At 46.4% G+C, this 23,305-nt stretch overlaps 1 protein-coding gene across 1 annotated transcript; it reads right to left on the bottom strand.

The window, feature by feature from the left end:
* Nucleotides 1-1,659: 1,659 nt before the first annotated feature.
* Nucleotides 1,660-22,474, bottom strand: CLPTM1 (CLPTM1 regulator of GABA type A receptor forward trafficking). Its single transcript, XM_072979450.2, has 14 exons — nt 22,318-22,474; nt 17,821-17,939; nt 12,120-12,243; nt 11,741-11,899; nt 9,956-10,073; nt 8,167-8,252; nt 7,311-7,431; nt 5,910-6,154; nt 4,893-4,986; nt 4,452-4,642; nt 3,837-3,932; nt 3,504-3,639; nt 2,750-2,917; nt 1,660-2,525 (listed from the first exon to the last, which is right to left on the bottom strand). The coding sequence occupies exons 1-14, from the start codon at nt 22,372-22,374 to the stop codon at nt 2,209-2,211; spliced, it is 2,031 nt and encodes a 676-aa protein (XP_072835551.2). The 5' UTR covers nt 22,375-22,474; the 3' UTR covers nt 1,660-2,208.
* Nucleotides 22,475-23,305: the final 831 nt, after the last annotated feature.

Here is a 23,305-nt window from a genome sequence, read left to right as displayed (position 1 = left end):
GATGGTTAACCTTGGCCAGTGCTGGCCTAGGAGGAGCATGAAGGCATGAGAGGAATAAAGAGTGGATGATGGAAAGAGGGAGGATGTGAGCCTATGGGGTGGCTTAGCTTGCTGATTTTTAACTCTGCTTGGGTCCGTTCCTCCTCTTCTTCTTCTTCCTTCTCTTGTTTGCAGCAAAGACAAGGGTGTCTCCCATAAAACTTTTTTTGGGCAGCAGAGAAGGGCTGAAAAAGCAAAGCCCTGACGTGTTTGCAAGGAGGGATTGTTAGAAAGTGCATTCCTGAAGCATGACCGCCGGCTTAGCAGAGCTGGAAAAGAATGATCCCGGTCCGCCTGGAGGATCAACAGACCATCTCCACGTTTGTCTCCTGAGAATCTACGGCCAGGGAGCCTGGCCTGCTCAGCCCCTTTGTAGGATTCCTGCACTTGGCCTAGAATTGGATACCGGTCCCAGAAACAACTCCACGAGAGAGTTATGCCTTCACCAGTCTTCTTCATTAAACTCCCAGAGATGGGGGACCTTGATGCACGGGAGTCTCTGCCAAGTCAGGCTTAAGTCACACCAGAGCCTTTAACTCAAAAGTTTTGTTTTTTAAAATGACAAAGATTCAATGCGTGGCTCGGAATGCACCCACGCCATCCTTTTTTTTTTTCCTGGAGAAAAAAGTTTTGTTTTTCATAGGGACTCAGACTTGGAACTCGATACCAAAGACTTGGGACCAAACCCCGCAATTCATATTTGTCCTGTTTATGGGACCGAGTTACTGCACTTCTTTATCTGGTGACAAATCAAAAGAACGGGAAAAGAACACCTGTTCTTGGCTAGTTAAAAAACCACCACCGTGCAAACCAGAACATCCACATCTGGAATATCATGGGCAGGTTTAAGTGACCACAAGGAGAATCCTTCAGAACAGGGGAAAATACAGTGGTGGTGATAAGACAAATATGCTGGGGTGGAGGCATCTTTCATGGACTAATTTATAGGCTGCCATCTTTTATGCTATCAATTATATTGATTGTATGTGCTTTTATATTAAATATATTGTTTTTTTTTTCACTTTGTCCTTCACTTTATTTATGACATTTTAATTTGCAGTTTAACTTTGAGGTTGTATTATTATTTTTTTGTTATTTTATCATTTTGTTACTGTTGTAAACTGCCCAGAGTGGCCCCGGCTGGCAGATGGGCGGTATAGAAATCAAATCAATCAATAAGTTTCAGATGAGGAATGTTTTTAAAGTATTAAGTATTTTAAGGATTAAAGGATTCCTTTTTAAAAAAATCATTGGAAGTAAGAACAATTAAGGAGGCACTCGAGTTTTGTCAGGTTATAAATTGTTATGAATGAGCAAGAGATAAAACTCCTGTCCCAGCCAAATGTAAATACTAAACTCAGTAAAGTTGATTAGTGGGAGGTTTAGGGTTCAGAAAAGGAAGTGACCTCACACAGCACACAATTAACTTATTGCCATTAAGAGCGAAGGATCTGTTTTCCGTTTGTTTTGATTCAATAAAGTTGGACTTTTATGCCTAATTTTCCATTGTTGTTTTGTGTGTGTTCCCACAGTTACACACAGACACACACACAAATCTGACTGCACATTCTTATCCTAGGCCATCACAAAAAGGAAAAGAAGAAGAAACAGCAGAGTTGCTTGTTGTTGTTTTTTAACTTAAACACCCATATGAATTTATTAAATCCGGAGTCCGCATTAGGATGCAATGACGAGAAATGTTATTTTCTTCTGCTTTGTTCTGAGAGTCAGCTCTCTTTATGAAAACGGAGACACAACTTGGAGAAAAACGCCTTAATAACAATGTCCTAAATACCCGCACAATGGAATGGAGGTCACAATAATTATTGGTTCGAGTTCTGCTTTAAACATAGAGATTTACGGAGGAGCTGATGAGTGTGGGTGGGTGGGTGGGTGGGGTGAGGTTTTGCTCCCAGGGGTACAACAGGTCACACTGAACTTCACCAACATTTCAAGCAATCTTTGTCTCCCCCCCTCCCCATCCCAACGACACTCCCGCCCGTTTACTGCCCCCCACGAATTTACTGGAATATAAAATAAAAAGCTTTGGACCCTGGGGGACCGAAGCGACTCTGTTCCTTCCCTGCCCCCACCCGTCTGCCTTCTGTCCGTTCTCCAACCGTGAAAGTGTTGAGTTAGGGGTATTAAAAAATAAACGTTAAGAGCGGGTTAATCTTTCTTCTTCTCCTCTGCCGTTTTCAACGGGAGTGTTTCGGGGACGCCGTCTAACAAGCTCTCCGAAGGGGCTGCCGGAGAGCTGTCGGCGACCGGCTCCGTGGCCACTGCGGGAGCTCCGTTGGCTGGGCCCTCTGTTAACGCCCCGGGGCCCCTGACGGCCAGCACCGCAGGGGTACCGTCCTCCTGGGCTATGCTCTGTGTCACTGTCCGGGACGTTTGGTCCTCCCCACTGATCCCAAACTCATTGACACGGGTTGGATCTACCCGGTAGATCCATCGCTGGTAGAGGTAAATGAAGAAAACGACATCTGGGGGAAGAAAAAAGATCAAATGTTACCACGACATTCAGGCTGGAGTAGCGAAAAGGTAGACCGTCCTTTCGCTTGGAATTGGGAGATCTCCCCCCCCCCCCCGCAAACATTTTTCCCCTCGGAGCTGCTATTTTGGAGAGAGAGAATGGCAGAAGAAACTGGCTGCGGGGACCAGCTGAAGGGGAGGATGCAATGCAGGCGCGCTGGGCTTGAGAAATTACCATCTCGAAGGCAGCCTATCCGGTACATCATGGGCATTTTGATCACGAAGGCAAAGAGGTCGTCGATGAAGGTGTTGAGAGCTTTGTAGGTCAGCATTCGCCATGGCAGATGAGCCACTGACTTCAGCTTGTAGTTGATGAACAGCTGAGGGGTCATCGTGATGAAGCCTGCAGAAAAGAAGGGGAGGGGGAGCCATGAAGCTGGATTTGAAGCAACCATGCTATTTTAAGATGTACGTTGAAAACGGTCGAAGGAGAGCACATGAGGGTACACATACAGAAGGATCCCCATATCCACAGGTCATCAGTTCAACGATCTACGGCGGATGCCTGAAACCGCGGATACAAAGGAACCCTATATACAACATACAAGGGGGGGCAGGACAAAGGCCACGAGGCAAACAGTGGGTGAGTGAAACCACAGATCCTACTGTATTTCAGAAAGGACACAGCAAAAGCCTCTCTTGTTGGAATCTTAACTACAGTTTTTCTGCATCGTCCATGAAGGAGCCATGCTTAGCTTGACGAAGTGGAACCTTCCCCACGAAAGCTTGCGGTTTGTTTGATTTTTTTTAGTGGTCCAATAAAAGGGATCATCCACTCTTACCACTATTTAAGAAAGGGACAAAATAAGGACGACTGGTGGGCCAAAGAGGGACCATCTTGATGATTCCCATTTGAATCCACAGCTCTGCGGGTGCGCAACCCCTAGTTTTCACAGAATGCTGGTTTTGGGAAGGCTCCGGCCACTCACCGAAGGTCAGCAAGAATCCATAGAGCATGCTGAGCACCCAAGAATACCAGCCCTTGTGCTCCATGTAGAGGAGGCTGTAGACGGCGTAACAGCCGAGCAGCGGGAAGAGGATCCAGGAAAGATACCGGAAAGCCATCTGCGGAGGCAAAACAAGCAAGGGGACAAGTTTGAAGTCGTTAACTCCTTGCTGGGTAACGAGAGCATCTAGAAAACTCAGAGCTCATTGACTAGCTAACCAGCCTCACCATCTGGTGGAAGCAGCAGCTTCTACAAATCCCCACCAAGGAAAGGATCTCAGCCCTTCCCGTCCCCAGCAGGGCACCCAACACTTACGTCGTCGTAGACTTTGGTCGACGACTCTATGTACGTTGACTTGTCTTTGAAGGTTAAGCGTGGGAGGATCCCGGCAATTTTGTTGTCCCAATCCAGCTGTTCATCAGCATCAGAGAGGAGGATAGAACAGAGAGAATCCATGAAATGGATCGGCGAAACGCTCCAGCAAGCTCAAAGTCAATGCACCCAAATCCCTACAAAACAGCTAGGAGGGAAAACTTTGAATGGGGCAATATGACTCAGGAGCCGCAAGTATTCAGCAGAAGGACAGAATCAATGGTACTGTGCAACACAGAAGCAGCAGCAGCAATAACTACACACTAATCGCTAGCAATGAGTGTCTCTTAAATTAAATCCCTAGCTTTTCATGATGAAGAATGCAATTCTAATACTGGAGATCCCCAAGAAGCAACTTTAGTACAGATTTTTTAAAAATTGTGGTGATCTGTTGTGGAACCACCTTGTTGAAGGAAGTAACAATGGTTACCCAGACCTTGATGCTGGTTGCGAATGGCCCCCACAACAGTTCCAAGCTTCAGGGCCTCAAAAATCTACGTCTGCCACTGGAGACGTGGGTCCCCCTTCAAGCCCACAGCCCTGCCCTCTGGCTCTTACCCTGACATCCATCACTTTTGTGATCTTCCACAGATCAATGAGGAGGCCAATGAAGACGCTGACTTGCACCACAAAGTTAGTCTCGTTATCCAGGATGTAGAGGAGAACCACGAGGGACTGGAAGACGCCGAAGAATACGGACCGGACAGAGAGTCCCTCTAGGGATTGCCTGCTGTTCCAGAATTGAATATCTGGAAAAGAGAAGGAGAAGCGCAGGTTAAACCCTAAACCATCCTTTTCACCACCCAGGTGTGGTGGTATTTCACTGGGCCTCCTGCCAGGCATGTCACCACCTCATGCTTCGGTACTGAAGCTGGAGGGCAGAAAAGAGCTGCAAGCAGGCGCTTTGATGGATGTGATGTTGCCTTGTGGGTTCAACACCAAAGCAGCTGCACTCAGGATTTTAAAAAGAGGGACGTTTTCCAGCATTTTAGAACTTACCATTTTTGAAAGCGAGGAATTCGAAAATACTATGTATGATAGATACAATAATGGTCAAAGCCAGTAGGTAGGGATTGGTTTCTAACAGAGCCACCTGGGGAGAAAAGGAGATCCTAGCGTTAGTTATTTATTTAAAATGTATAAGCCCCCTTTTCTAAGGCGGCGCACAGTATTAAAAGGAACAAAGACTAAATAATGAATAATTACAATAAGCATTAAATAATCATATTAAAACGCATAGTGAGGACACTATTTAAAAACTCAGAATAAAACACGGAATAAAAGTCAGAATAAAACACAGACTAAAACTCAGAATAAAACTGCTCTTTTGAGAAAATCCCCTTTGCTGAAGCAGTAATTGAAAGAGAAAAGTCTTTGTCTGCTTGAGAAAGGACAGCAAAGATATAGCCAGCCTGGAGTTTTCGGAAATCCACAAAGCCATAAACATGCCAGAGGCGTCAAGAATTGATACCCTCATCTTGCCCAGGTGGTTTTACAATTTCCAAAATTTCTGCAGGGTTTTCTCTATTTTGTAGATCAGTGTTTCCCAACCGTGGGGTCCCCAGATGGCAGGGAGGCCACAATGCTCAGAAACCTTCACTGCTAGGGGTGCTGGCCAGAATTTCTGGGAGCTGGACTCCAAGAACATATGGGGACCCTGCTGTTGTAGACCATTCTGTACTCTAAATCAGTGGTCCCCAACCTTGGGTCTCCAAATGTTATTGGACTTCAGCTCCCAGAAATCCTGGCTAGCAGAGGTTGTGGTGAAGGCTTCTGGGAGTTGTAGTCGAAGAACATCTGGAAGCCCAAGGTTGGGGACCACTGCTCTAAATCACAAGACAGCTGAGGAATACGGAACGCAAATGATATAACTCAATACATAAAACCTTTCAGGATAAAATATTCTCTTTTCTCTACAAGACAAAATCCTATAAATTAGTAACTCTCATCTTCATTACAGAGAAGAGAAACACGGCCCCGTTAGCTTTGAGGACACGGCCTGGTGGCCTGGCTTACCTTCACGGAGTCCTGCTCCTCGTCGGACTGCTCGTACAAGTCCTCCCCTAGGAAGTTCCAGGGGGACTTGGTGCTCTGAGCGGCGTACAGCTGCCATCGCCACAGGGAAAGAGGACAGAAGGAAAGGCGGAAGGGCAGCCGCTCCACCGTCTCGTTGATGGGATAGTAGTCCTTTTGCAAATTCCAGTAATCGTTGAAGTACAAGATGGGGTAGTAATCGCCGCTCACGGCGTCGAATTTCACGTCTGCAACAAAATAGCCAAGGGATGTTCACACCGCCCCTGGGCTAAGAGGCTATAGCGGAGGGAACAGCAGAATATAGAACCGCAGAATAGCTTGAGTCGGAAGGGACCTCGAAGGCCATCAAGTCCAGCCCCCTGTTCAGTGCAGGGATCTCAAATCAAAGCAGATCTGACACAGGGTTTTCCAATTTTCTTTTCAATGTCTCCAGTGTTGGAGTGCTCAGCACCTCTAAAGGTCACTGGTTCCGTTGTCATACTGCTCTAACAGTTAAGACATTTTTCCTGATCTATTCAGCCTAAATCTCGCTTCCTGTCACTTCAGCCCATTGTTGTGTGTCCTGCACTCTGGGATGATCGAGAACAGATCCTGCCCCTCAGCTGTAGGACTACCTTTCATGGGGGGGGGGGAAGGGGAGAAACAGCTGCCACCCTGAATTAAAGATCTTAGAATGGAACAGAGAGTTGTGCATGTTTACAACTATATGATCTTGCTCCACTGGTTCCCCACTTTCCTTCCACAGAGAGGGAAAAAAGGAGAATTTGAGCCTGTTGTTTTCTGCCAATGAAATCATCTAGCAATCGGAGTTGAGAGTACATGATATGGGTTATACAGGTGGGCAATGCTTAGCTTCTGAAGTAACTAGGAGTAGATATCAGCATGTATAAAAGGGAGTGGGCCACTAGTGTTCCGTTTCTTCTTTCCAATCTGCCAATATTTCTGCTTTAAAACCAGTAGGTGTACTAAAATAAAATGCCCTTTTTTTGGGGGGGGGGAGCATTAAAAGAACAAGCAAATAACTGGACAGAAGGGCTTCTTAACTCTGCGAATACATTTCTATTGCACGCTTTGATTTCCAATGGATATGTTTTAAGTGTGGCTGTCTCCCTTGACTGGCTGCTACTTCAGACTGTGATGTTCCTGCTTAAGGAAAAATGCTACACAGCTTGTTTCATATGGGTGCCGTTAAATGTCATATGTTGCCTGATGGCATTTTGGTAAAACAGCACAGTTAATAGATCAAGGGAAGATGCACAGCTCAAAGTCAGAAAGGGAGGATACAGAAATCCATTGATACACAAAACCAGGGCCAAACTAGAAGGAATCTTTTCCCCTCCCCCCCCCCCCAGGTGGGTGGCTATGAGTATCTGTTGCTCTTACACTGGTCCAGGGGCGGAGGAACACTGCCCTTGACCCACGGCGTGTGGTCATCCACGATGTTGATGGTGAGGTTTGGGTGCCAATGTGAGATCACTTCCACGGGGCCAAAATCTTCAGCTCTCTGAAACAGAAACACAGATTCTTGAGTCCTCTTTGTCAGATGGGGCAAGAGATCAGAAGTGGATGTAAGAGAGAGAGAGAGAGAGAGAGAGAGAGAGAGAGAGAGAGAGAGAGAAAGAAAGAAAGAAAGAAAGAAAGAAAGACAGACAGATTTGTTCGGGCAAAAAGCTACCCTCATGCTTCCAACAGACTTCTCAGCAGCTCACAAGCAGGGTTCCCGTTACTCCATAAAAGTTCCTGCCGCCCACCATAAACCACAACATCCTCAGTTCACAAACAGCTCTTTCCCAGATCAAGCTTTAAATGAAACTCTAGATGTTACCATAGATTGTGCTTCCTCCTTCACCACCTTATATTATTTCCTCAGCTCTACAGATAAGAGCAGTCCATGGAATTTCCCTTCTCCACCCCTTCAGGAGGAAGAGACAGAAGGTGGGAAGACTCCGCATGTTATACAGCAAGGCAGTGGAAGAAATAATGAAAAGCGTTTCGCAACATGAAGCGCAGCGATTGCCCAACCATTTATCAGAGGCTCCACTCCACTGGAGCGCTTCAGACTGCCAACACTAGGACTGGAAGGGCTGAATGATTATGTGAGAGAAGCTAGATAGGGAGAGGAAGCTTTGCTAACCAGAAGCCCCCTTGAATCATTCCTAAAATGAAGAATGAAATGGCGACCTTGAGGCCGAAAGGGGGGGAAAGGGGATGGGTGAAATTCACACAAAGCAATGGTTACTTTTATCATTTCAGGATCCGCTTCGGTCTCTCCGGTTAGCAAATTCTTGGTTTTCTGGAACCGTCTGCGTTTGTACTTATTTATCACTGCAAAGGAAAAAAAAAGGGAATCAGGGTGAGGAGGGGAAAAAAAGGATAAGTAGCTATGAAACTGTATAAATAACAGACAAAGCCGGAGAAGGCGATTCCAAGATCGGAAGGTCCTTGCTCCAATTCAGGTTTCTAGTGCTCATGACTGCAAGAAGAGCTTTGAAAACAGACTAACAGCCCATTTTTTCCTGAAATAAATAAGCTACAGGGAGGTGGGGAAAAAATCAATACTTGTCACACCCTATTATCTTCCCCAAGGGTGTAAATGCACTGCATGCCACTGCCCTGTTTGATTCCTCATCTCTCTTCCGACCTCCTTCCTGTTATTCTACGGTGGGCTACTGATAAGGAACCAAAGAGCCAGCCCCAAACCTTTTAATCTCCAGAAACATTAAGCAACATCACACTTCATCTGCACAAGCCGAATCTCCAGGCCTGAGACTACTGAAAGCAGAAATTTGGCCTTTCGGCAGCCTGGAGATGGATGCACAGGGTTATGATTGCAAAGAGCATACAAGCTTTTATGAGATCTGGACACTTGGAGAAGGAAACAGGTGGGCAGATCCTCCGTGCTGTTCCCACAAAACACAGGTAACTGTTTAAGGGTACATTATCTCCCCACCCCGCTTCTTCTTTCTGAAGGCTCAGCCCAGATACTGCTTTGCTGAAAGGCAGGGTTATCGCTCTCTCAACTTTAAATTCAAAGCAGTAAATTCAGAGGCTGTGAAGCAGGAAACTTGGCAAGCGTTCTCTTGTCCAGCTTGGCCGGAAGTGTTGCAAAACGCCTACGGGTCTCCATATGTCCGATGCCACTATTGGCGCATCGTTCTGCAAACCACAAAAGGATGCTGGGACATGAAGTATATGCTCAGATTTGAAACAACCCACCCTTTACTGGGTCTTTGAGGGGAAAGGCCCACCCGCAAACACCGCAAACTATGCATGCAAGGGATCGGATGGGCTACAGCTTCCCAGTGTTTTACCATATGCATGCGCTTGCAGAAGGGCCACTGCTTGTCCACCATCACAATAATCACTGCACGGAACATCTGCCACATTATGCACCAGGTGGACCATAAACAGACTGAGATTGCCTCCCTAGAGTACTCAAACTCTCGTTGTTATGCTGGACAGCTCGCTGGTTTAGGCGTCTGGATGGGGAGCCAGAGGTTGGGAGTTCAATTCCCCACCATGCCTCCTTGACAGGGGTTGGACTTGATGATCCCTGGGGGTCCCTTCCAGCTCTGCAGTTCTAAAATTATTATTATCTCCACGAGCTGAGTCTGAAAGGGAGAAAGAGTACTGACAGAGCCTGGTGAAGACAGACAGACAGAACAGGAACTAGACACGAGTGGAAGTGTGTGTGTGTGTGTGTGTGTTTGTGTGTGTCAATTCTGGTGGGTCTCCCCTGGAAAAATGAGAGCCCGCTTCCAGTTCTTAGGAGTTAAATGGGGGAGGCGGAGAGATGACCTGTTTAAGAGAGGACCTCCAGCCCCTGTATTTTAAGTATTAAAGGATTCTTTTTCTTATCCTTGGAAGCAAGAACAATTAAGGAGGCACTTGAGGGTTTTTTCCCCATCACAGAACAACTGGTAAGGGGTGGAACAGTGCAGAGTGCTGGACTCTTGCCCCCGAGACCATCCTCTGTAACCTTCTAAACAGCAAGAGAGGACTTAGAGGAGGGATGAGGGAAGGCTTACTTCTTGACGTGTGGACGGTGGCGAGACGCCTGTACAGAGTCTTCTGTTTCGGATCGGGGTGGAACCCGCTCTTCGTGAAGTACACATGGATATAAATGGAACCGTTGTGTTGAACGCTCTGGAATCACACACATACACAGGGAGACATCACAGTGGAGCTATGGGCACAGTCTGTTTTGTGAACGTGTCATGGAGGACAGAGAGAGGGGAAGGTCCTGGAGCACGTGAAGAAGCCACAGCCCTCACCTCATGCTCCTGGAGCAGCTCCCTCCCACCCACCTGAATGCTCGGCGGCCTGAAACCTCTCTCCCGTTTCTTTCCTTTAGTTCTCTCATCTCATAAAAGCCCGTCCTACCATTAGGCAAAGGAAGACAGTAGCCTCAAGAAGTGCATTTGGAAACAGCAAGAAACACAGTTATTCGACCTGTTGTGGTGGTAACACTTCCACCACGTTGTTGGGATTTTCTACCTTGTGTCCCAAAAGAAGCGGGCTGGCTTTGGGGACTCTTCAAATAAAATAGAGAAATTTGCCATTCCTTCTTGCAGAGCGAGATGTCTTGGGGCCAGTCTGGGCACATAACATTTTAGAAGCCAAAGAGAGAAAGTCCTTCACAACCCAGTCCTAGCCTGCTCCGCATCACAGAATCACAGAATCATGGAGTTGGAAGGGGCCTATAGGGCCATTGAGCCCAATCCACTGCTCAAGGCAGGAATACAAATCAAAGCAGATCGGGCAGAGGCTTGTCCCGAGTTTCTCTTAAAGGCCTCCAGCACTGGAGCACCGCTCACCCCTCCCAAGGTCATGGATGCCATCGCTGTACTGCTGTAACAGTTAAGATATTTTTCCATGATCTTCAGTCTAAATCTGGCTTCCTGTAGCTTGAGCCCATTATTACCTGGCCTGCGAACAGGTTCAAAGTTATTGACCGGAACTTCCTGCGTCTATATATAGTGCAGGCCCTGTTTGCCACATTAGACGTATACATATATATACAGTGGTGCCCCACATAGCGAGGTTAATCCGTTCCGGATTAACCCTCGCTATGAGGAAACATCGCTAAACGGGATGCAAAATGCCATTGGAACGATTAAACTTAGTTTAATGCGTTCCAATGGCTTCTATACTCACCGCTAAGCGAAGTTTCCTCATAGTGCCATTTTCGCGCCCTCGGTAAACGAGGGCAGGGTGCGAAAATGGTTGCGGCGGCCATTTTGGGTCGTCCAGTGGCCATTTTGGAGCCGCTGAACAGCTGATTTCCCGGCGTCGCAATGTGAAGATCAGTAAGCGAAATGCTTACCGATCTTCGCAATGCGAGTTTTGGCCATAGAGGCCATCAGTAAGCGATCGCATTAGCGATCTCAAAAAAGAGATCGCTATGCGATTTCGTCGTTATATGGTGCGCTCGTTAAGCGAGGCACCACTGTATGTCTAATGTGGCAAACAGGGCCTGCACTGCAGATATCTCCACCCCGCACAGTGCGGTGGCTGGTGTCTTTTCAACTGGCACCTCAGATTCAGGCTGTGAGGCACTGCTTCCCTGCAGCTTAAGCTCCCGGGGTCTCTGGCTAAGCCAAAGTACCATCTATACAGAAAGCAAAAAAAAGTACCTCCAGCTCAGGAGAGACCATTCACGGGCATGCAACTTTCTTCAATACTCTGCTTGCTGGTGTCCCATGTGGACAATTAGGGAGAAAAGCAAAGTCCACAGCAACTGGGGGGGGGGAGGGAATCTGGTTGGGGGCAGTGCTGGAGAAAGAGGCCAGTGGCTCAAGTGGATCACCCACCTCAGGAATATCTAACTCTGCATAGTGTTCGTAGCACCCATCCGCGTTCTCGCCGCTTGTCCAGTCCCCGTAGACAAGGTCCCGCTGCTCCCAAAACAATGCCGAGGTAGCATTGAAATCTGTAAAGTGCTCATGCTCTGATATATAGACATAAAGATCCTGCAGGGGAAAGAGAGGGAATTGATGCAAACCAGGCCATTGTATATATTACAAGCTGGAGTAAACGGATAGCGTTGCGATCGCTCAGAGGGGTAGATGTTCACTTTTATGTACATCCTTGTTCCACGGATCTTTCACAAGTTTGTGTTACGAGTCTTTGGGGTGTGTGTGTATGTGTGTGTGTGCGCAAACCCCTGTGTCTGCCCTCTGTCTCACTTACCATTAAAGTGTCTTTCGGAAAAAGATTCCGGCTCGGCGCCCTGGGTGCTCCGCCAGCGCTGGTTTGATCCTGTGGTGCCGGCCCACGACGGAACCAACTGCTGATGGCCCAGATGATAAAGATCCTGGGTGTTCAGAGCAAAGAAGAGGATCAACTCATGCGGCAGTGATCAACCAGCCCTTCTCTCCGGAAGCAGTGAAAAAGAGTCCGGGGAAATTCCACGCCCACTTTGATTAAACAAAGAACTCTGCAGAAAATGAACTTTTATCAGATATCATAAATTTGCTTGGGTGTTGACTGATAACTCATTTGTGAAGAAAGGCTGTATTTTGATCTCAGCCAAGGGATGAAGGGTTAAAAAAAAGGGTGGACTCTGCTCTCCGCTTCATCGAGCCCCTCATCCTCATTAGGAAGAATTAAGGAAGAGAAAGTCAAAGTCACTTAAGGGAGGCAGAGCTGAACAGGTTGGGATGAACCTTTCCCAAGTTTCTGATGCCACCCACCTTGCAGAGGGAAGGGGGGCGGGAAAATCAGGAGCCATTCTGCGCACCTCAGAGCCACCGACGGTCCCCGGAACGCGGTAGGGCTTTGAAGGAGAGATTCGGCTCAGGGCCTTGCACTAGAACAGTCATCCAAACCCCAAACCAGAAGCTCCTGCCATGTCTTTTAAGACTTATAAACCAGGGTGGATAGAAAGACATGATTTCACTTGGCAAAATTTAAATCATGATTTAAATTAATTTGATTTAAGCCAAACCAATCCTGCTTCCAAGCACTTCAGGTTCCCAACCCCCTATTAAGCTTTCTCCCCATTTTAGAATCCCTAATTCAGTCTATTCTCTTTGCCTCTTGTTGCCACAGAGCCTGGGACTAACGCTGCTTTTGCAATATCCTTCGGGGGAAGCAGGAGAGATACCATCAGCAGAACTGGAGGCAACGGTGCTCGGCGAACATCGCACCTCTCAACGTGTATCTTTGCTGATAAAGCCTATGGCTTAACATTTGGAGGTGTTTTGATTAACGGCATGCGTGGCTCTGCCGTGACATGTATACTCTTGCACACACAATAAATAGTGCCCTCCCCCCTGCAAAGCACATCAAACTGTGAAAGGGAGAGTTTGCTGCAGTTGTCAAGTTTCTTCCAAAATCTGTTTTATGATGAACTGCTTTAGCACTTATTAGCATTACTAATCGCCTGACAATAAAATACTGGCATTGCTCTTCACATCACTACCAAGATTTTAAATAGCAACAGCTACTGGCGATTGTGCCGTTCCTCAAATGAACTCAAGATGGTATGACTGCACATCTCTCTGGGAAATGCATAGCTTAAGCCTAATGTTTCATACTGCCTCTGTGACTCAGATCTGGGTTTCTAACGGGTCAGCTGCTTATCTGTTACAAGGCCCTGTGGTATCCTGAAGACTAATCCGTTTAGCACAGCATAAGCTGTGGTGGGCCAGAACCCACAAAAGGTGGTGGTAATATACTGCTGTTAAAAAAAAAAAAACTCTAAAGAAACAGGACTTTCCTAAGCTTCCTTTGTAGGACATGTAGCAGTGGACAGAGTCGGTGAAATCTTAAGACGGATTAGGAAGATAAGACCCATCTGGTAAGGTTGGTAGCGCCCATAGCTAGCAAGCCTAGCATTGGCTGCTAGAACAGAGGCCCCCTTATTCAGGGGAAGACAAACCTTTTGACTGCCCGAGAGCCTCACTTTTGCATAAGAGGCATGCTGCAGTTATCAACTCTTCTTTGCTTGAGAAAACGTGGCGCCCAAAGTTTTCACATCCCGCTCCCTTGCCTGGTGGCCTCCACCATAGCTACTGGTGCTACCAAAATATAAAGCCAGGCACCAGAGGCCACTAGTGATGGTGAGGCAAAAAAATATTGTAAAAAAATAAATAAATGGGCTCTTCTGTATTAACAAGCCAGCGTGTTTAATATGCCTGGAGATAATCAGCTGACTGGGAAGGAGACCGAACCAGCGCTGTTCGCTTCTGCTGCTTCATGAATCATCAGTGAAAACTCATCAGCCAAGGAAGGCCCAAGTACGCGGTCCGCTTCACAAATCCGATGAAAAGATGCAGACACCTTTCTTTCCTTTAGATAGCTGCCCGTATCTTTTAATTTGAATTTCAGACTCAAGACAAGGTCACCTTCGTTCAAGCCCTTGCCTCACACAATACTGTTACGGAGTTTTCTCAACACAGCCAGTCGACCGAACCCTTTCCAGTCAAAGAATTAATCAGCTAAACCTTTCTTGCTTCAAACTTGACAAAGAGCCACTTGGCCTTGACAAGTAAGACCTGGGCAATTGGATGATGGTGATTTCAACTTTTATGCACCTCATCAGTGTGAACACTCTAGGGAAGGTTTACAAAAATGTAGGGGTTTTTTTGGGTGTGTGTGTGTGTTATTTTCTTTTTAGATACAAGCGAGTAAAGCATTTATAAATAGATGGGTCTATAGTGTCTTCTGACAGATTAAAAGTGGAATTTCTTTGGTTGCCAACGGTATTAGCAGTGCTTTGGAATAACCAGCTAATCCTTTAAAAAAAATCCATACAGAATATTTTAATCTATTTTACGACTTCTTCTAAGCTTTCCCACTTAAAAAGGGTAGCAATCACCTGGAAAACTCCCAATCCAATGGAAGATAAATGATTTTTCTAACTTCAAAGATGTGTTTTGGATCCATTTGTGCAATGAGACTGAAACTGTCACCAAGGAAGGATTATAATGATTTTTTTTTTGCACGCTCACAATTTTTAAAAATGCTTTCTTGCAGCCTTTGCCCATTTTCAGGGGGAAGACATGGTGGCGCTGACCATGCTCCAAGCCGATTTGCATTAATAAAATGAAATGTTTAACTTCTCTAATCATTCCGAAGGTCGCCACTGGGTTGGCAGCGGATGGGTGCCAGAACATTTCTGCTGATGTAGTTCCCAGAAAACGACCTGGCTTCCCAAGTGAGAGCAACCATAAAGGCTTGGGAAGCAGAAAACTTCATCTCCGTTTCCCATGGGGTCACCTTGATCTGCAGCATCCATGCGCGTGTGTCAAAATGGACGGACTCCTATGGACCATCTGGGTTTGCAAGTAGTAGAATGGAAGCCATAATAGAAGGAGTGAGAGCGCTGACCTCTTGAGACAGCGTCACCTAATTTTCTCACCAAAAGGATGACTCCAACTTATCTCACACTCTCTGGGGCCATCGCTGGCCCTGTCAAGGTCCTGCCTCCGATGACTGCTCCTTGATCAGCTGTAACTTACTTCGCCATGTCCTGTACCCTCCTGGAGTCCCATAAGAGTGAATGACAGAATGGGGTCAGGCACTGTTCTTAGCACAAGGGCGCCAAAGCTCAGCTATAGCTAGCAACTCTCAGTCTAAACCTAACCAAAGCAGTGTGAAATTATATCACAAGCCACGCAAGGCCCTTAGGACTGATGCGCTGCGAAGAGGATACAAGCTCATTCAGTTTCAAGAAAGGAGGAGGGGGAGGAGAAAAATGTTGCTGAAGTCTGAGAGCCAGGAGAAAACTGGGCTTCAGCACAGTTCTTAACTGGATAATCAGCGAATAAAGAACCCATTCAAATATCTCAGGAACCTCTGGAGCACTCCCTATGTATGAAAAGCTGGCGCTGAGACTCGAGATGATGTAGATGTTGTGTGGAAAACGCACTAATTCAAAAGACTGCTGCATAGGCCCATTCCTTCCGAGCCGTACATATCGCCAATGCATCGACATGAATGTCATACACATCGCTGGTGTGTCACTCAGTCTAAGAAAAGTTGCCTCTATGGCAAATCCGTTCTTCACACAGTCATTTTTGGAATCAAATACCTTCCTTGAAGGACTGCGCATCCTAAAACCAATGAGGTTTTGGATTGTTCTGAGCGATAAGCACTTGTTCTGTACATTACACTGCAGCTTCTACATTAGGATTTGATGACCTCTCTTGATTTTGTGACTTGGACACATCATAAAGGGAAACCAAGCCAGCCCTAGGCTTCTCTCCGGAACATTATTACCTGCTGTTTTACACACCGCGCTATCAAGGCTCTCCACAGCATTTAAAATGCTGGCTGCCATGTAAGCACGAAATAGCCCATTAATATTTTGCCTGGGAAGATCCTGCCCAAAGCCCAAGAAATGGTGTGTGACACTCTGCTCACTTATGCTTAACGAGAGAGCCTGCTCCTTAGCTGCCGTAAGTCACATAGTTTGCCAGAAAGATGCCTCTGGGACTGGTCTTATTCATTCTCTGATTTTGGAAGGGCACAGTATTGAAGTGACCATAAATTCAACACAGGCTGGGGGAACCAGCCCAAGGCTACAAAACCGTGTGTAGCCTCATTCTCACGAAGAGCAGCTGAAGCACTAAATCGGCTTCCTGAAACCACCACTACAAATTGCAGGTGATGGGGAGGGATGCATGACTAAATACCCCATGTACAGAAGTACCTCCTGCAGACATAAATGTAGATGAGATGAAAACAAGATTTATGTCTAACCTTCCCCCTGACATGTTAGCTTTCTAGAAACATGGAAGACGTATACATCCTGGGAGTCATTCTGACCCTAAAGGCACCTGTCAAGTTTGTAACGGGAATCATGCAAGGCATTTCCGGCTTGCAGGTTTTGACTTCTTCTTTGGAAGTTGATACAGGGTTTCTATTTCAACTTCTATTTCAGAGGGCAAAAACTCAGACACATTGGCCTAGGCGACATGAGTTAAAAGTACTCTGCAATGCACGCAGCCCTTTCTCTTTCACACTGGGTGTATTCAGCATTTCTATTATACAAAACTAAGGTTCTCATATTTCTCACACAGAAGCCCTGTGCACGCTTACCTGGGAATGAGCCCTACTAATCGGAGTGGCACATAAGTCTATGAAAAACATACACAGCACTGTTTTATAAGTACATATGCATATACAAAATTGGAGGCAATGCACTTTAAATTGTTAAAGAAATAAAATAGGCATAGGTTTCATAAAAAAGTATTATAAATTTGCCAACTATTCCCCCCACCCCATGTTCAAGTCTCCTCATTCTGCTCTTCCTACATGCTCACAAAAATGGGAAAAACAATGTTTTGTCCAAGACTTCTAGAAATGGTACTTTTCCCCCCTTGTTTAATGGAGCATTCAGGAATGTGAACTTCTACCTGCCATCTAAAGACATAATCGTTAAGATAAAAGTTTTATCAGCCCATCTGCCTTTCGAGAGACATTGTCTGGCTCTTTAGTGTAGAATTGACCTTGTGCAGCAGCTAAGCCAGCCAGCTGAGGGCCCGTTGGGAAGTCCCTAATTCAAATCTCATTCCTGCCATAAAGTGATCAGATGGCTTTAGGGAAGCTGCTCTTCCTCCAGTCGGCCAAGCCCAGCTCGTAATCTGCAACAACCAAGGTGTGACCGTTGTAAGGATTACCAGAAGCAGGTTTACTATACGTTTGGAATAAACCAAAGCCTTACAAAAATAACTCCTATCTTTTCAGATGCACAACAGGGGTGGGGGGACACTTCTGCTTTTGCCAATGTATAAAATTCCAACTTGGGAAATCCAGAATTGCATTGAGGACAAACTGCAGTAGAGAAACATCAACAAAACCACACCCCTCCTATCAAGTTTGGTAAGTGCCCAAAATAAACACAGGAGGCAACATGGCCGCCCCGCAAACAGGGAAACCTCACCTGAACAAGACTCCTTTGATCACCTGCCAGGCATTGGGAGGTTGCTGCTGGGGCTGGTTCGGTTGCTGGGTCTCAACGGGCCCTTCGCCCCTTCCGGCAGTCCCATTGCTCGTTACTTGCTTTATATGCAGAGAGAAAAACGGGAAGAGAGATTATTAGAAAGGCTGTGTTTATCATACCACACCAAGGACTGAAGTGTCTGTGCTGTTTCAAAAACCTCAGTGAAAGGGGGACCTCTCTTGCTTGTCTTGTGTCTTTGCCAGCTCTGGCTCCCCAGATGTTTTAGGACCACAATTCCTATCATCCTCATCCAACATGGCAATGGCCAGTATTGATGGGAGATGGGCTGCAGTGTTACCTAGGGATCAAAGGTAGAGAAAATCTACTTTGGGTATAAGAGTCAGTTCATTTTCTCAGGAAGATAATTTGTACTGTTGTTCTGTTTAGTTGTAGAAAGGTAGTCTCACACATCCAGAACGTGCCATGTTGAAGAGGCCTCTGTCTTGAAGGCATGGCATCCAACAACCTGCACAATCATAGCTGATAGCAATCTGTGGCACCTCTTCCCCTTTTTCAGCCCCTATGGGCATCCAGTAACTCCACCCTTCAAACGCTGTTGATTCTTTCACAGAGAATGTCACAAAACCTGAGACAACCTCGTCAAAATCCCAAATGCAATGAAGTCAATTAAGCAAACATTTGAAGCAGCAAATTCTTCTACGAACTGCTATCTGAATGCCATAATTCACCATAAAACCCCACTCCAATAGCTCCCCATTCTATTTGCAAGAAAGAACACTAAGAGACAGAAGCTTTATGATCCAATTTGCAAGCTGTTGATAAAAACTAAGGTTTTGAATCTAATATTAAGTTACAACAAATTAATTTAATACATCAGAGGAAGCAGAAGATTGCAGTGCAGGGACATTGTGTGAAAATCTAGAAGGAGGGGTGGAAGGGAAAAGGTGATAGAGTGTAAAGAACCAGGTAACAAATATCTCTGGGAAATCCCAAAGAGAAGGGAAAATTTTAACTGAGAAGATACAATTGATTTTTAAAGTATGGATGACAGGCAAACAAAAAAGATTAAGTGGGCACTAAGTGGAAAGTCTCCCAATAAAGGATAGAGAGAACGGGCGTAGAAGCGGAATTTCCTCCACCCATGCCCTGGTCCAAGCAAGTATACCCAGCAGCCCCTGGAGCTGGTCTTCTCCAAACATCTGAGACCTCTAACGCATTTCCTTGAATTGTAATTGGAGAAAGATGTGAACTGCTTACTACTTCTAGAGAAGGAAAAAAAATCCCCACTCCCATTGCAACCTATCAGTGTTTGAGAGTCCCTGTTCTAACCACATTTTCTATCAGGGAGAGGCAAGCGCCAATCAGCAACTCACTAAGAGATGCAAGAGGGAACGTCCCTCACCTTCAGGATCAACAGAACGATTCAACCATGTCCCACTTTGAGACAAGACAGAGCTGTCTTCTGCAGCAAAGAATGGATGAAAATACCCAAAGGTAGAGCAATGACTCCTGCAGGCACACAGCAGGGAGCATCCTCTATAGGGTGAGTGATTTGGGCTGATAGGAGATTTTAATTAGGCTACTATTTTTCCTCATGGGGCACCAGCATTCCCATCACAGAAGTCAGGAATGAATGACTTTGAGACAGATGATGAGCTGCAGTGAAAAGATAGACCATTTCATCTCAAATGGATAGCTTGGTGAACAAACAACATTGTCTCTGAGAACAAAGTACATTTGGAGGCAGGAAGCGAGTGCCATTCTCAGGATCAAGTGACAACTGGTGAGGGCATTATGTCAAGCAAAGGAGCTTCCTCGTTTGTCAGATGGGAATGTTTTTTTTTTCTTTTGAGAAAAAAAGGACAATGTAATAAGCAAAACAGGACTGCAGGTTGGCCAAAGAGAGAGCACCAATAAGTTGAGTGAAGCGCTCCTCTGCCTGATGAAAAAGTACTGTGTACTATGTTAATGTCTCATGTAGAAAAGGGCTGCAAAAAAAAGAGCCTTAGAAAAGAGGCAGGGCAAAATAAACCATTTTCAAAGTGGGGGGGCGGATTTCACGCAGGTGGACAGAGGAGGAGGAAGAAGAAAAATCATTTCCTAGGTAAGGGGAACAAAGGCCAATTCTCCAAAAGGAGAAAAACAAAAGGCAAACAAGGTTCACCAAAAAGCCATAAAATAGGTGACATTGGCGACAGCATTAGGTGATTCCCCTCTGTCTAGGTCAGGCTGAGCAAAGGATCACATGCTGCCCCCTGAGACAATTTTTGTTGTCCCCACCCCCCCAAAAAGTGATTGTAGGGGGGGAATATTTTCTACTCTACCCCCATAACTTTTCAGGGTTGAGATGGCACCCAGTAGGTCCTGAGAACAGAAAAATTGGTCCCTGGGTCGTCCATAATTGCTCACCTCTGGCCTATATAAGGGCTGGAAAGTACTGCGTAATATCTGCTATAAGAAGAGACAAGTTGCAAAGTGGGTACTGTGCAAAAAATGTGAGATGAGGGGGAAGAGAGAAAGAATGAACTTGGAAAAAAGGGGGAAGAGAAAAGACGACAGCCAAAAAAAGCAAGGAGGAGACTGGCATAAGGGGGGGAAAACAGCAATCTAAGGGGATGATGCATCACAAGTGAAAACTAGGATCTGTTTCTAAATTATAATGTTGAGAGGTGGGAACACGAGCACCAAGGGTGTAAAATCTAAGGGAAAAGGGACTCCCTTGTCAGACACCTGAAGAACCAGGAGGGTGAACAATCCCTTCCTAGTGTTTTTGCGCTGCACCTGTCCTAGCCAGCACTTTCCTGGGGCTTATGGGCTGTCTAGTCTTAAAAACGTCTGGAGAGGTTTCCCACCCCTGAAGGAGCACAAAACAGGCCAGGAATCAAGAAAGCCAAACCGGAGTCCAGTGAGTGGGGAAGTGGAAAGGGCAAAGCCGGAAGGAGTGGGAGGTTAAGGCAACTCGGTGTGACACAGCAGCGAAGGAAGGACTTGAGGAAGCCTAGAGGTGAAGCAGAAACCACAGGACTTGGGAGTGGAAACCCACCTGGGTTTGAATGTTTTTGAGAGATAGCTTCAAATCAGTTTTCATATGTGGATCTGTTCAATAGGGTGCTAAAAGCTTCCGGGCCACTTGATGCACAAGACTCAGGCAGAGAACTAGGCTTGGCAGCGAGACATTTATCACTGTAGCCCTGAGCAGAGTAGCAAATGCACATGACCCAAGACAACGTTGTCTCCGTTTCCTATTCTTTGGGGCCATCATGATTTCACAGCCTCATTTGCTGTGGGGAGGGCGTCCTTCCACCCTGCCGGCCTGCTTATTGGGGTGTGTGTGTGTGTGTGGTATCTTGCAGTTTTCCTGCTGGAAATATACCAGTCTTGGCAGCTGATTCGAGAACAACCATCTTGATTACAATTGTGCTACAAAGCGTGGGGAAACAATACGATTCCAAAAAAATTTTTTTGGATGGCTCTTCCTTTTTGGCTTTGGAAGTGGGACAGAACAAGAAGGTACCCAATCCCAAGTCGTACGTGAGGGTGAAACAGGTTATCCTTAAGACTCACTCATTTGAACCTTCGCTTCTAAAGCCTGTGGAGAAAATAAGCCCCTTTTAGTAAGACTGAGCCTTTTTTCAAGTTAAGATAGTTTTAATGCTCACTTGCTTTTACTTGTTCAGTCGTATTTTAGTTAGCACGTCGTTTAATTGCTTTTTCTAAACGTTTTACTTTTGCTTTTTAATTCTCTTTTTAATATTGTGAGCTGCCTTGGGCCCCCTTACCAGGGAGAAAGGTGGCCTATAAATAAAACAAACAAATAAAAATTAAGGGCAAAAAGAGGCGGGTGGGAGCCACAGACGTACCACCTCCACCCCCTGGAAGGCACAGTGGGGCACAAATCCAAGAAGCACGACCCAGTTTTCCTAGCTAACCGGTGTGTGTGTGTGTGTGTGTGTGTGTAAATCACCGAATCGTCCCCTCCAGGAAGCCTCCCTCTTGTTTCTGGGCCTGGCCTCCCTCGCAGGTCTGTTGTGAGGCTAAAAGGAGGGGGGCAATCTCTCCTGTCTGCCCCCCCTTTTCAACCCCCCCCCCAAAAACCCAGGGTGTGTTTGCAAGGTCAAATCCCAACCCAAGCCATTTGCAAGGAGGTGTAACGAAAGGCAGAGGAGTCTGAAAGAGACAGCCAGGAAACTTCCTTGGGGAGGGAAGGGAAGACAGGAAGGGGGGGGAAGAGAGACTGGGGAGCCATTTGGGGGGGTGGTTTTAAGGAGGCAAGTGTCACGTGACGGTCGCGAAGGGCGGGGCTGGGGCAGGAGGGGAAGTGGCCCCCACCCCGGGAGGGGGGGCTGGGAAAGAGTGAGGGGGGAAAGAGTGGGGGTAGGGAACGCGCGGGGTGGCTGCCTCCCCCCCCCCCCGGGGAAAGGAAAGAGGAACTCGCAGGGAAAGGGAAGGCCGAGGAAAAGGCTCGGCGGCCGCTACCTGTTCAGGGCCGGAACCGGGACCCGCAGGCACCACCTCCGTCTCCGGCGCCGCCATCTTGCTGCGCCGTTGCCTGGCGCCGCTCTCGCGAGACTGGCCTCCTTTGCCCTTCGCCCCTTCGGCGCGAGGGGCCACGTGACCGGCTGGGCGCTTTGACGGGCGAGCGCGGCTCCCGGATACCGTAATCGCCCGAGTAGCCTCGCCGACCGTGGACTCACAAAGAGCGTTGCTTCCTTAGGTACCGTAATTGCCCGAGTAGCACCCCCACAAACTATCACATTTTCAGCCCTAAAACAGAGCTAGGCATTGCAAGATCAGGAGGGAGTGTTTTAGTGAAAGCTGAGGAACCGAAGTGGCTTCTTAGCTTTTTTAAAAAATTTATTTTTTTGCATCCTCCCCGGTCCTGAAAACTTCAGATCTTATATGTAAAACTTGGGTGTTTCTTTTCTGCCTGCAAGATTTTCGTTATCAACCATTAGGAAGGCTTAGATGTCTATCAATCGTGCCCTTTTAAACACACACACACCAAACTCTCAGCTGAGAATTTATGCAATAAATTGCAATTATAGTTAAGAAGAACAACCAGCAATGTGGCAGGAAGAAATCAGCAGAAATTCCAATTTTGTTAAATATATTACAGTTGTCCCCCCCCCATCGCTCCAATCGACCCACTTTTTGCATTGGATCAATTAACAGCCATTAATTACTTCCAGTATTTGCAACCACAACACTGTAGCGTACAAATGTCTAATTGTTTCCTCATAATAATTCTTTTACTGTACTTTCATTAGCTTCCAATAAGATCTCCCTGCATGAAGTGGAGGAAGGATTCAAACCCTAATACAGTAATAGTAAGCTTAAATAATTATTATGGTGAAAACCATCATGAAATTTGGGATTGTGTTTTCCCTTTGCTTACCTTTGGAAAGAAATACTGTACAGGTTTACTTCCTGATTTACCCACTCCTATAGATAATTCAAAGGATAT

This window comes from Pogona vitticeps, chromosome 9, assembly GCF_051106095.1.
Source record: "Pogona vitticeps strain Pit_001003342236 chromosome 9, PviZW2.1, whole genome shotgun sequence".
In the NCBI taxonomy this organism is placed as follows: Eukaryota; Metazoa; Chordata; class Lepidosauria; order Squamata; family Agamidae; genus Pogona; species Pogona vitticeps.
Note: the sequence above shows the minus strand (reverse complement) of the source record. Positions and strands in the feature narration are given on the sequence as shown.